The sequence below is a fragment of the Pseudopipra pipra genome, chromosome 8, assembly GCF_036250125.1.
Source record: "Pseudopipra pipra isolate bDixPip1 chromosome 8, bDixPip1.hap1, whole genome shotgun sequence".
NCBI lineage: Eukaryota > Metazoa > Chordata > Aves > Passeriformes > Pipridae > Pseudopipra > Pseudopipra pipra.
The window spans coordinates 28,499,456-28,513,981 of NC_087556.1; the positions used below are offsets into that span (position 1 = coordinate 28,499,456).

The 14,526-nt window shown below is 43.0% G+C and overlaps 1 protein-coding gene across 43 annotated transcripts in view; it reads left to right on the forward strand.

Moving 5' to 3' along the window:
• TCF7L2 (transcription factor 7 like 2) overlaps positions 1-14,526 on the forward strand; it is a 176,329-nt gene that overhangs the window by 136,306 nt on the left and 25,497 nt on the right. For 33 of the 43 annotated variants that reach the window (XR_010432352.1, XR_010432354.1, XR_010432353.1 and 30 more), the window contains 2 exons: positions 12,109-12,241; positions 14,372-14,474. Coding sequence is in view for 40 of the 43 variants with exons in the window: in XM_064663317.1 (XP_064519387.1) it covers positions 12,109-12,241; positions 14,372-14,474 (236 nt within the window). In the remaining 3 variants the exon portion in view is untranslated. Of the gene's footprint in view, positions 1-150; positions 229-401; positions 537-1,891; positions 2,408-12,108; positions 12,242-14,371; positions 14,475-14,526 lie in introns of those variants that run through there. The other 10 variants (XM_064663318.1, XM_064663322.1, XM_064663332.1 and 7 more) reach the window with 5 other exon arrangements.

A 14,526-nucleotide genomic window follows, 5' to 3' on the forward strand; every position in this document is an offset into this window, starting at 1 on the left:
TTTTTCTTCCCCCCCCCCCCCCCCCATCCCCAATGAGCAGAGGGGATACATATTTAATTTTTTTTTTTTTTATAAACTTTTTAGAAAATGCCAAGACACGCGTTCTCCTCTCTCATCCCCTGAACACCCAACTTTGTTTTAGCACCCGTGGTCGCGGCTGTAGGAATGCGCGCAGGGAGCTGCAGCCCCGCTTGGTCTCTCCCTGCCCTCTGCGGTTGCAGCCTGATGGTAAGGAGGGCTCGGGGCGGGGAGGGCGCGGGGCAGGGGCTGCCTCTCCCAGGCCGCCCGCCCGCCTCCCGCCGCCCTCGGCCGCCCCGCTCCGGGCAGCTGATCCCTGACGGCCCCGGGGAAGCGACCACGGCCGGGGGAGAACTTGCATCCCGCAGGAACTGGTTGCGGGGGGTGTTCGGGAGGTTATGCGAATAGGGAGCTCCCGGAGTCTCCATCCCATGTGCTGCGCATCTTCCGGGGAGAGCCGGCGATCCCGAATTTCGAGTTGCCCGTCCTGTTGGCTGCAGTTTTCCAAGTTATTGTTGGTAAATGGTGGGGAACTGTCCGTCAGCAGCCCCGGGAACCGCACGTGGGACAAAGGCAGCCGCTGAAGTGTGGTGGCTGCTGTGAATAGAGGGAGGGAAGGCAATTAGCTGCCGTGTTGTTGGGGCTTTTTACTTGTCAAACTGGAGCCTCGTTGCTTTTGTTATTGCCGTGTAAAGGGAAATCGTGGGGTTTTGTTTTGGTATTAAGGGCCTTAGAGGTTGCTGGCTGACACTGCACACGCGAAGGCCAGAGCAGTGCGGGGAGAGGACCAGGGACGGGGCTCTGGTGCACAGATTTCGCTCCCCTCGCTTGCTTCATCTGCTCCTCTCTTTTTTGGGTACCAGTTTGTGTTTCGTTGTCGTTTGTTTTATTTTATTTAGCCCGTGGCCCCCGCAGATTAAACTGCTGCTTAAAAGGCAACTTGGATGCACTCAAGGTCTTTCTGTTTGAAACAGTTTTATTTTTCCCCCCTATATTTATTTTGTCCCGTTTCACTCTTTGGGGGCGAGGGGGAAGTGAACTCGTTTGTGTGATCACCCAGATGTGCATGGGGAAGACAAGTGTTTGCAACTGGTCTCCTTCAGTGCCTCATCTGCAGCAGCGTCCGTCCCACATGGTGATTGCTCTCCCTGCGTGCAGCGTCCAGCAGTATTAACAAACTCGCTTAGCAAGTGCGGAGGGGAAGAAGGCAGACACTGTTTCCTAATTATTGTCCGTTAAACCACCCTTTTTGGCTTTTGCCCCTGTTACAGAGTAACTACTTTGCAACTTTAGGGGAAAAGGATAAAAATGAGATGAGAGGCTGACTCTTTGCAAACTCAGACGCTGCAGTTTGCCTGCAATATCTGGCTCAGACATAGGAAGCGGGGCATCTCGCAATGGTCGTAGGCAAGAGCAAGGTGCAGGGCAGAAGCTTTACCCTTGCTCAGTTCAGCAATGCTCTCAGGTACCCCTGTTTATTCTCATTTAGGAGTAGCTTGGGAAAATTCAATAGCCAGGGTACCGTAATGTTATCTATCTTGAAGCTGCTCTTGCATCCCTTTTGCAGTAGGGTCAGTGTTTTACAGAAATATTAAATACTAAAGGAAAAGGGAGGAGGGGGAGAGACCAAAGCTAATGGTAAAGGTCTGCCAAATGTCACCTCAGTGTTACAATGACAAGAAAATACACTTTCCTTACAGCTCTCTCCCTAAGAAATTTGTTTTGAGGGATTTGACAATCTTGCAGATAAAGTGACTGCTTGCTACACTTAACTGATCATGCTCCCTCACGGCCGGCCGGCGTTTCCTCGCTGCACTTAGTAATACCTGCGCAACCTGGGTTGTAGTAGCATTGGCATTGATTTCCAAAGTAACTGCTTTTTAGCTGTTGTGAGCAGACATACCTGCGTGGGGGGGTGAAAGTCTTTTCCCCGCTCCCTGAAAGGATGATGGTAAAGTGCTATATTGCAAAAGACAGGAGGCTTCTCTAAATTTTGATAACTGCAGCCGACAATTTAGAAATAAGACACTTCTCACAGCCAACATGACAATGGATTTTGAGCATTCAGAAAACACCAGGCCAAAAAACTGGAGACATCTTGATCTTTTAAGACAGCTTTTCCAGTACTTTAAATGAAGGGGGGGAGCAGGGAAAGAAAAAGAGAGAGAAAAGCTGCAAGGAAAATAATACAAAGCCAGCACAATTGGCATCTAGACAGTAAAGAAAAAAAGTTTTTGAGGTTAACAGAAGGAAAGACAAAGCTGTTATGTACCCGAGGGATGCAATTTTAGTGGGAATGGAAGATTTGAGTGGTAAAGGAGGAGCGCTTGCCTCTGGGTTCTCTCTCTTCCAGCAGTTCGGCTGCTGGCATCTCAATTTGAATTGCTGGGTGAGTAGCACTTTCTGTGTGCACGCTTTCCGTCTTGACCACTGAACTTCTGATGTGACTTCTCTCCCTCTTCTCCTCTCTCCCTCTCCTTTTCTTTCCTCCTGCGTGGAATCAAAAAAAAAATGGGGAGGGGGGGGGGAGTGTGAGAAATCAAGCAAGCATCTCCAGCTGTGACCTTTGTTAGCAACGTTGTTTTTATTTATTTATTTTATGGTAATCGTCTTTTTTAGTGGGGGGAAGTGCGACTTTTCGATGCCGCTTTAATTTGACGGCAGTGGCGACGAGCGAGCGCCGGTCTGTCGCGACACAATGGTGCAGCGGGACAGAGTTGTTGCACTCCTCCTCCGTGCCCTTCCCTCCACCTGGTTTTGGGGTTTGGTCGGCAGGGGGGAAAGAATTTTTTTTCTCATGCACCCGGGGTGGGATCGGGGTGTGTTGGGGAGGCGGTGTTTCAGAGCCCGGTGTGCAGCAGGTTTCGGGGGCTGATTTCTGGATGCTGAACAATGGTTACCAGCGAGGGAAAAGTGTGTGCGCGTGTAGAGCTGTGTTACATCCGCAGTCAGACAGTCACACAGTGACCATGACATCACTAGCTTTTCTTTTCTTTTTTTCCTTTGGGGCGGAGGGGGCCACTTCAAAGCTTTCTTCAGTTCAGTACGATATTTCCTTAACTCTGAAACCATGAAGGTAAAAATGTTTGGGTTTTGGGGTTTTTTTTCTTAAAAGAAGTTGGTTTGTGGCAGGGTACATATGTTACAGTTAAGGGGGTTTGGAGAGGGAATGGTTTAATTCTTGTCATAACACAAAATGAGATTTTTTTTTTTAGTTATTAAAAGTAGTATATAGTATTTTTTATTGGGTGCTTTTGATCCCATGTTTGGTTGGCACTCAGTTAAATTTTCTGAATTCTTCAGAAATATCAGCTCTAATGTGAAAGATGAAAATTTTAGGGACACTGCATAAAAATTATTTCACCCAGTGTTAGAGGAATATGAAAAATAAGACTAAATGTTGATAAATATGAGATAACATGTGTTTTAATACAGTGGTTCTGTGTTCGATATCAGAAGTCCATGAGACTTTTTTCTCTCCTATTATTATATGTTACAGAAAGTTGAGCTACCCCTCAGCCAGTTCTGTATATTACCCATGGTTATACACAGAAAATAGAAATGTATTGAAGAATTCTACAAAGCATCACATTTTCACTGATGGTTTTGTGGGAGTCTTGAGTTTTTCTGCTGTTTTCTAAGCCTGCCGGGCTTGTTGACAGAGGCACTTGATTCAGGAGGAGGATTTCTATCACTTCAGTACTCTGTGGTACCTTTGCCTGAGTAGCTTAGTCGATTTATTTGCCTTTTCTTGTATAAAACAAGGGATAAAATTCTGTAGAATTCACTTAAAATGGATTAATCTAAAAGGACAGTTATTTAGATGTTTCTTCTTTCACTGCATGTTGTTGCATATTCAGGTTTTATACAGCTGGTGATGAGATCTCACAAGAGTTTTACCTTTCGAGGAATTTTTTTTACTGGGACATGGGGTGAAAGGCCTGACAGCACTGTGTAAATGTGCCTGTTACTTTTATTCCAAAATGCTTGAAAGGTGTTTCAGTTCTGATGTGCATTTGATGTGACGTTTTTAGGGAAACTTTGTTGAATTTATTGAATAAGAATTAATTGATCTGGACTTACTTAATTTCGTTGCTCAGTTGTTTTGTGCAGCATGTAATGTTTTTTAGCACATTAAAAAATGAAAAGATTTCTTAGAGCTTTGTTATTTTCTAAGTGATTTATTATACATTTGCTACATATGTTGCATATTGGTATTGAGCACAGTCCGCTATAATTTGCGAATATTGTGTTTTAAAAAGCTGTACTGAAAACTTGGCGTCATATCTTAAGGCATGTATATGCATATTAGTTTTTTAATAATGCTGTTATTACTGAAATTGCCAAATACAAGAAGGTATAGGCATACGTGCTAATTTTTTTTCGCATCTCCCCATTTTTTAACAGCCTCACATTCAAGTTCTTGCTGTAGACAGAAATCACAGATACCCTAATAAAAATCAGGAGCTATTTCTCCTACAGCGTATGTCTGTCTAGTGCTGAAATAAGTGATTTACAAGCAAGAGTTAAAACTGTTTATAATCTGGCATTTCAAAGAATGCTAGGCAGCAAGTAAAATTGCATGGCTAGGTATTCACACAAAACATGTAACAAATAAGGTCTATCTGGGCAATTGTGGACACCGTTTTGCTTATATTCACTTTGCTTCTCATCTTCTCTTAATTTTTGTGCTTGCATTGTTACTCTGTGTCTCTCCCCTTTCTACCCCCTTTGTGTCCAGGACCCTTTCCCAAAGACCTGCTTAGGTTTCGCCAGTCTCTTTGCTCAGTGCTTGTGTATCCAGCACATCTTGTACTGGTACTGCTTAACCAAAAGGTGTTTTTCAGTTTTAGTCTAATATATGCCAAGTCTTTCTGCTTTTTTGCCTTGTTAGATATGAACGAAGGCTTGCCTGCTCTGCAGAGATAATATCTGTCTAGTAATTAAAATTAACTAAAGCATGCAAAGAAAGCACTGAGTATTTGTCATGTTGGGGAAGAAACTGTGCCTCTCCTTTTATAATGGAATAAATTTGACCCTTCAATGCCTGAAACTTGAAGGGTCTGAGCACTGCGCTGTCCTCCTGGTATGGGAACATCCACCTGTTGATCAAATAATCTCTAATTTTGAGACTTGAGTGTAAGGCTTGGCTGGATACATGCAGGCCACAGTTCTGGGCTGTAGATGAGGTAACTGGTGTCCAGATTCATATGCCAAGGGTCAGGCAGAGCAGATGAGCAGAGTGCTTTCTCTTTATTAATAAAGCCTTAAGAGAATAAGTGAGATAAAATCTAACTGTCATAAATTAGTTCCAGGTGTTGCTGAAGGATCTCAAAATACACAGTTGTGTAGCAGGTGCTTGTCTGGATCTGACCTTAGAGTAACAACACATTGTGCAGGAGCGCAGCACTTAACTTGTATTTAAAACTCCAAGTTTCTTTTTTTTTTTTTAACTTAAACACAGAAAACCCACCTCAAATACCATAGCACTAAAATTACAGTCCACAACAGCTTTGAAAGCAAAGCGTGAGCACACTTAATAATGTTTTACTGCTAGTGTGTTTTATCCTTCTGCATCGGAACTAACAGGCGGTAATTAGATAGCTAAACCCCAGTCCTTTCCCTTGTACACTAGAGGATTTGGCGTATGCTAATTGTCACCAGATCATTTCACATAATTGCCTTTTGGCGAAATTAAGTGGAAATTTCCTGAACATCTTAAATCCTGACTTCCCCACCCCCTCCCCTCAGTACCTTCGCTCCCTGACAGGAAGGATGCTGAAAATGTCAAGCACGGTGGCTTAGTTCTCCAGCATGCAGGGGACACTTCATCAGAATTAAAGGGGGGGGAGGGCAGCAGGAAGAAAATTATTCTTTTCTTGAATGAATTGCTGGACACTTAAAGCCAGGAAGCTGATTTTGTTGTTTTGTCTGAGAGATTGCTAATAGACCACAGGGTTTTATTGGCAAGCCGGCAGTTCTTGCAGGAGCAGGTAGGCACTCACTGGCCTGGAAGTGGTCACGGAGGGAGGGGGAAGAAACAGAAGGTTGCAAAAGTGTGTGTGTTCTGCCCCATCTCCCCCTTTTTTTTATTTATTTATTAAGGATAGGGCAGCAGGGGTGTTTTTTTTTTTTAAAGCTCTGTCTAGGGAGAGTATTGTCCCAGCACATGGTTGTCTGTGCTCCTGTAATCGTTGTGTGAAAGAGGAAAATGAGCCTTTTTTTAGCAGGGCAAGTTGTGGTTATCAATGGAGGCCTTGTCTCCTGCTACAATGGGTAGTTAGCTTAGGGCAGGACCTTAGGCAGGCATCAACTACATTAAACTGAGAAAGGGCTCAGGCCGCTGTATCAGCCATAATGGAGCAAGGGGAAGTAGTTTTCAGGAGAGAATGCTTAGTCAGGTGTGAGAACATCCTTAAAAAAGCTGTGACTCCACTAACTAAGCAGGGCTGGGTAAAATTGAATCTTCAAAATTTTTTTTGGGAAATGCTTCATCACTGGCATTGTAATTTTATGCACAGGAAGGGGATGAGTTCTGAGTTTCATACAACTGGTGGGTTTGGTTGGTTTTAACTTTTCACTTAACCTGAATGGTTTGCAGTTTCCTTGTTGGAGTTTGGGGTGCCACCCAGAGCGGCTGCTGATGTGGGTGTTCCCCAGGACCAGAGTGGTCTTATTGATGCTCTGCTTATTGATGCTCTGCTTTGGGTGTTGGCAATCCTGGCTGGAAGCAGAAGAATATTCCAATATTTGCAGCAATATTTTGGGATTTGCCTTTACTTTAAACTTAATTTTCTGATTTGTGTCCGGGGGTTGAGAGTGAGAGTGGTGTAAGGGTGTCATTCCAAGGTAGAATCAGGGAGAGATCAACCTTTAGAAAAAAAGAGACTCCCCTTTTATAAGCATCTTTGGAGCTGCAGAGCAGCTCAGGAGCATCTGTTTGCATTTCACTGGCCACAGTCAGCATAACTGCAATAGCACCATCTGGAAAATGCAGAGAAACAATTTATAAACCTATTTTTTTAATGTGAACTGGTATTGAATGGTGCTCTTTGCTAAGCCTAGGGAGCAACTCCAGGAGAGCCTGCTAATTCAAGACCACTGTCGACCTTCTACATCCACCCTGGAGGAGGGGAAAAGGCTGACAAACCCTCTTCTGTGCTGCTTTTGTTTTATTGTATTAGGCTCATAAAAGCACTTTCAGGGCCCATCTTTCTTCAGCAGAAAAGGAAAGCAATGGGGAAACAGGGAAGAGGAGGACATGGCAAAAAGACAGGCGGAGCTCTAGCTCCATTTGTTTTCAGTGTCTCTTGATTAATAGGTTTTAAGGTGGATGGTGAACTCTCATTCCTCTGGTAGTGGAGGAAGGGGAGGGGACTCTGGGGGTCTGGGACGCAAATACCTGATCAGTCCCTCCCGTGCCATGTTCCTGGCTGTGGGTGGCAGAGAGTGCCTGCTGGACTGCAGCACATCCCTGCCTCCCAAGCAGGACTGCAAGCTTTGAGTACATTTAAAAGGTCACCCAGCTCGGGGAAAGGGGTCTCTCCCTGGCTGCAACCATGGGAGTTGTGCTGGCGGTCACCAGAGTTTCAGGCTGGGCTGGGACAGGAGCATCCCCCCTGTTTCTGCCCTTGGCTGCTCGGCCGGGAACATGTTGGAGCAGAGTCAGGCTGAGGGCTTTGACCGCTGCGGTGCTGCAATGGCATGATGGCTTGTTTTCAGCCTGGGTGGCTTTTTTTTCCAGACCTACTTTTACTAAACCCGTGTTATCCCAGTGAGGACAAACCCTCTGGTGTCTCTGGCATGTATTTTTCTGACTTTGAGTTGATACCGTGATTTTATTACCAAAGCCAAACAAGGTATGAATTTGCAAACAGAAATTGCAGTAGCAAACTCTTCCTATTTAGAGGTTGGTTTCTCTTTGTGTGCTAAACAATACAATGTTTCATCTTGTGCAAGTCTTATGATGCTTTCAGAGACTTAGGAACTATTGATTTATACAGCATGTATTAACTTCTTCAATAAATGGGGAGTATTCATCAGTGGGGTGTATTAAATTGGGCTGTATACGCACAGAAGTATCTTTCATCCTGTTAATGAAATGTCCTTACCATGCAACAAAGACTAATACACAGCAATTTATACACACAATCCCCTGCAGTTTAAATTTGAAGTTAGATGTTGGGGTTTTTTTGTTACCTAAAGGCACCTATCAGAACTTAGGCTAAATGGATCTCAGTATTCCTCTGAAACATTTATCAGTCCAAAATTTGTTGTGGTTTTGGTGTGGGTTTTTTTTCATTCTAGAGCTCCATTATTGTTTAAAGTTATCTGTGTTTAAGCACTCCCAGAAGCATTTCAAATTCATACAGAGAGATTTAGTAGTAGAGCTCCTGTGGGGACAATTTCCTCTGGTTTGCTTTAGGCAGCAGTTATCAAGAAAAGCAAGCTTCTCTTGTTTTTTTGCAATTCTTTACCGTGCCCTCTAACCCAGCGTATAAGACCTCAGCTTTCAATGGAGAGGGGTGATTTATCAACAGATGATTTGGTACTATGTAGATGCTGGGATTTCTGTCTAGAAATCTCCATTCGTTCCTGTCCTGTTACCACATGCCCTGATGCTAATCTGTTCCTACCAGTGCAACTCCCCTGTCTGTGCCTGACATAGCCATAAATGGAGTTCTTCAACTTGCCAGAGAAATTCCTGCTTCTCACAATGGCTTTTAGCTTAAAACTGCCCTTGATAAAGTACTCACAAATGTATATTGGAGAAGGGCCTTTTGCAGGGGCATGTCTAAGGTCATCTAATAGGTGTCTCCTATTGATGGCTTCTGTGGTTTACCTTTCACTGCCAGTGGATGGGGTTAGGACCACACTTGTTACTCAGGCAGAGCTCCCATTGACTTCAAAGGAAGATGCATGTGCAGGATTAATCCTGCTCTTCCCCAGCTTGTCCTTTCTTTTTCTCTTTCCCAAGGAAGCTAAGTGTTGTGGTTTGAACCTTGTTAACTTCACTAGGTTAACTTCAGGAATGGTATTTTTAAAGAGCAGTTTATTTAGCATATTGTGCATGATTAGCTTGGCTTGCAAATTGTGTGTGCTGTTTTGAGGGGAGTTATGGTCCTTTTTCCCCAGTGTGTGATAAACAGTGCAAAAAATGTAATGGAAACCTGGCCCTGGGTAGTGATGCAGATGCAGACTGATTCTCAGGGAAGTGGATCACACTCATCTGTCCCAGAGAACATATTTTTGAGCATGTATATGACAGTTTCCACCTTTCCCCCAGTACATTTTCCCCACACCTCTGCCCCAGCATCATCAGAATGCAAAAAAGTATCCTACACTTGCATCCAGTACCTTTATATGAGTTTTCTGTTTGAGTGCAGGGCAGTCACCCGAATAAAAATGACTTACCTGGGGAAAAGTTTACAGGCTTAAGGTTCAAACTCTTACTTGTTGATCTTTCTTTATTCTTCTGTTTACTTTTTATTTTTCTCTGAAACATGTTAAGTAAAATACATCATAATGTAGCACCTGTTCTATTTTGTGGAGATATTGCGGGCAGCCTTGGTATATCAAAGCAGTGAGTGGTAGTTTCCCACAGTTTACATGTAACCCCCTATGGTATATCTGACTTTGGTGATAGAGGCATGTCAGTCCAGCTTTCCTCTCATGTGTTGTTTCTTGTTTTTTGGCTTAAGTCTGACTCTCTAATGTTATTCTATCACTTACATATTTTTTTAACTAACCAGTTCCAGTTTCTATGAAAATAAGCTCTCTGTGGAAGACATCCCTTAACATCTGCTAGGGTCTGAGTGAGGTTTATTTGCAATGATGTGAAGAGTTGGGAGAGTACAAAGCTATAGCATGTATTAACTTCTTCAGTAAGTGGGGCCACACTGTGGGTCACCTAGCAGCATGAGTTCACACAATTCTTGGCCAGAAAAAATACCTCTTATGGGAAGTGATAATTTTTGTGAACCTGATCAACTGGTCATTTGGCTTGTAATGTCATGTCTTGTTGAGTAGATGCTTGCGTCTTTGTGTGGTGTGTAATACAGTTTGTCACATGAAGCCCGTGCCAAAGCTTTCAGTTACTTTTGGAGTGCTTAGGTGTCGGTTCACTTCAAAGAGAACAGATATTGGAGTAGAGCGTCTCCTTTGGCTTTTTTAACTTTGAGAGCTAAATCCTCATAATTTCTCTGATGTGAAACCACTATGGATCTGTGCGGCCAGAAATTGTCCTTGGCTGTTCAGCTGGCAGAAGATCTGACCTACAACCCCACCAACACAACGTGCTGTAATGTGTAGCATTGGCTGTCGTGACCATGCTCTGTCCTGCATGGTGGCCGCTTGGTATGGGAATCCCATGTGCCATGTGTGCGGTGTTAGAGGGGAATCACCTCTTGTAAGGGCTGCAAAAAGAGATGAACATGGTGAAGGACACGGTAAAAGCTGTGGGAAGCACAAGCACTGCTCTTGGCTTGCTTCTTTTGGATGCACACTTTTTTCTGCAGGTTATCAAAGGAGTGAGCTCAGTAGCTGCATAGGGCAGGGGCTGGGGCTGGGGGAGCCTCATGTCGTGGGGCGGGCTGCAAGAGCCAAAGGTGCTTCACTTGACCAAAGCATGATGGAGGGACTTCTTGTTTATTCAGGGACAACAGATATTTCTTTTCCTCCTTGCTCTCAGTTTGTCTTCCCTCTTCCTTCCCCCCAGTCTTGAAACTCATTCCCAGAGAATAACCGAATGATTTTTGAAATGCTTTTAGGGGGTGCTCAGAGTGTTGGAAGTGAGATCAGATAATACCTTCTCTAAAGTGGCACAGGGAGGATGTGTGTTTGGGGGTGCTGGGGGATCAAGCAGTGGGTTTGGAACCATCCTTGAGCAGGAGAGAGAGCAGGAGAGTGCTGGCAGACCCTGAACAGCAGCGGCGCTATCGTGGCCACCGTGCTATCACTGCTTTATTTTAATGTGATTCCTTTTACTTGATGTTAATGCAAGTTGTTCCTTACTTAAAGTAATAAAAGGAAATGAAGACACATTCTAAAATGAAACCTGACTCTAATCCATTCATCATCTAATACCAGCCTCTTTATCTTTGCTGGTACCTAATCTGGTTAAATGTCCCTGTTGTAGGATTTTAGTGAAAATCCTCTATGGGGAATAGGGTTTTTTGCAATTGGATTACTTGCAGTAAATGGTCCAGTGGTTCGCTTGTTTCAGCTTAATTTTTTCTTTGTGATCTTGTAAGGGTAAGTTACAGTTCAGCCTGCCTTTTCGTTTCATTCATTCACTCCTTTTTTTTTTTTTTAAATTGTTGTTAAGAAAAAGATCTTTTTTCCCCAAAGCTAGGAATGTGATGGGGAAAACCTCCTGATATCTGCGTGATTATTCCCCCCACAAGAGTGTTAATTTCAATGTCTTTATCTGGGGGTTTTTGCCATTATTTATATAGCTGAATATTTTAGCAGCCTAATTAATCAGTATCCAGTTTCCATTTATTAGCGCTCTCTGATGAATTGATAATTAATCAGCTCTTCTAAAATATATATATAAAATATGCAGGTGATCACTTGTCAGCTTAATGCTTGCTGATGAAGGGAATACTCCAGCACTACAAAGGCTTTTTATCTGGAGTATTTGCAATGAGCAGTAAAATGCAGAACTGAAAGTGAGGACAGGAAGGGGAGAGGAAAAGACCTACAGGTCAGTGAGCATTTGGGTCTCGTGCTAATTAAATGGGGGACTCTCTCAGGCCCTCACTGAGGAGTCTGCCTGCATCTTGGAGGTGAAGCACAAGATTATATAATAAAAAGGAAAAATTTTAAAGAATTGCTGTTGCTCTGTACTGGAGCTCGACAGGTCAAAAAGATTAAAGAACCTCAACAGCAGGAAAAGTATGTGAGGAGGTTTTAAGCAAGAGGGTGGGAAAACTGCAAGGGTAACACCAAGAAGGGACCTGGAAAAGTCTGAGCATCGTGTTGAAATTGTGGCTACTCAGATTTCTATATATCATGCCTTGTGCTGCAGTGGGAAGGAATAGCCATCGCTGCTCTAATGCCTTCAACCTTTTTTTTTTCTCTTGACAGTCTAACAAAGTGCCAGTTGTGCAGCACCCACACCATGTACACCCTCTTACGCCGCTTATCACATACAGCAATGAGCACTTCACACCAGGAAACCCTCCTCCACACTTACCAGCTGACGTAGATCCCAAAACAGGTAGGTGGGAAATAGTTTGGGGGGCTTTTTGAGAGGGAGTGGGTGGATCTTTCAATTTTGCGTATTAGAGGAGAGGAGTGCAGGAGAATGGATTTCCCATACTGGAACACCAAAGGGGGCATGTAAAATGTCAAACCCAGACAAAATAGTTTCTTTTTAAGCCAATTAGGCTTCAGAAGGAAACCTACTGGGTGAATTTTCATAAAGCTTCTGCAGGGTGACACCAGAGTTGCATGTGTGGGGTCGTTTGCAGATGTGTTTCTTTGCAAGAATGATACCCCACCTAGTAGTTCGATCTACCAAGTGCTTGGTTTGCATGCACGACCCCGAGAATTAAACATGTACGTTCTGTGATCTGCACTTACAGAATTGCAGCTGGAATTCTAAAGGTGGTGGGTCATGACCGGTTTCAAAATGAATCTCTTTTAATTCCCCAAATCCCATTGTTTCTGTGTCAGGAGTTCAGCCATTTTTCTTCTGTAATGTTGAATTTTCATCCACTGTAACTACTTAGCTCCAGCTTTACGCTTGCAACTCTTTTCCCCAATGTAAGTCTACCCAACTCTAAGTTCAGCCTGAAGGGCAGTCTGCTTGAATATAGAGCACCACGTAAAACCCTGACTAGATTTATTGGTGTTACAGAGTAGAATTTGCATGTTATTCTAACTTTTTAAGAGTCCTTGTTTAACCTGAGGTCTCAAAGAAGTCAAACAGTGTCAATCTTCTTTCTTCAAGCTGCATTGAGTTCCTAGTGACAGTGGTTTTGGTTTTGTTAATCCAAATCCCATCTAGTTAATTGGAAAGTTCATCAGAAACAGAATTCATGTTAAACGAGTCACTCTGTGTCAGCTCTAACTTATGCAGATAATTTATTTAAACTACAGCCTTTGAATGACGCTGTGCATTAGCTGGTTTTCACTCCCTACACTTTCACTGGGGCCCCCTTTTAATTGTGCTTAATGCTATAACTTCACGTGGCTTGAAAGGAATCCATCTCACCATCCCTGGGTATTGCAAGTGAATGGCATAGTCAACCTCTCATTTAAATAATGGTAGTACAGGGAATAGCTTTTAAATGGTTATCGTAAAACATATGATTAACGTCTGTAGACTGTTTACTTTTCTTCTGTGAACATTCTTTCAAGTGTGCAAATAGCTCACTGGATGGTTAAAGCCCAGTTAATCTGTTTGGGTTTTGTAATGGAGAAAAAGCGATGTCTGCATGAAAATGTCACACAAGGAGATTTAATTTAGAGATTAAAAGCTTCCCAAGTGACTTAAAAAAATAGGTTTTAGCGATGAATACAGTACCTCTTCCTTTTAATGCTCTCTGTTTTAATTTTGCTTCTGCGGTGTAATTGTGCTCTGGCTTGTTAATTGAAAGACCCAGTCTTGTAACCCTTACTCCTCTGAGTAATTCCTACTTGCTCTTAAGGTAAGGAGCATTAATATTTAAGGCTTGTGTCTGGAGCTGGTTTCTGCTTTCCAAGTAGGAACTGCACCAGATTCAGAGAAGATAGGTGGGCTCTCTGTCCTCCCCTGCACACCTTCAACATCTACCCCTGGTTATACCAAGCATTTCCAGGGGCTTTCACCTCCACTCCTAGGTTTCAGGAAAGGTTTCCTAGGTTTGCTCAAAAGCAAACATCATTTGCAATTTTAGTGACTTTTAAACTCATTTGGGAGATTACTTTGGAATAATGCCATGTTATTGAGTACCCAGTCATTATCTGGGTCTCTTGGCTGACTTTGAGACTAAAATAACCATGAAGTTGTTACAGGACCCATCTTTCTGTTGAGCATTTAAGACAGTATCTAGTACAGCATCACACCAAAATTATATCTGAGACTTCCAAATTCTAAATAACAAAATAACTATCTCTGATTGGAGAGGTGACTGAGAGAGCGAATAATATCATTTTTTTTTGGTTGAATATCATTTAAGAAAATGCCAGGAAGCTCACTTTATAAAACAAGAGTGTGAAACAGCCTTTGGAAACCCAAAGTGAAGGCACAAGTATTGTAATAAAAATAAATTGATAGAAATTTAGAAAAAAATGTGTTTTTTCTTTATATTCTAGTTATTTCCACGTCTCTGTACTGACGCTGCTTTATGTTCCTCTTCTGTAGGAATTCCAAGGCCTCCACATCCTCCAGATATATCTCCTTATTATCCATTATCACCGGGCACTGTAGGACAAATCCCCCATCCGCTAGGATGGTTAGTACCACAGTAAGGAGTTCCATTTTTTTCATTTCCTTTTTCTTTTTCTGATGTGTAAAAT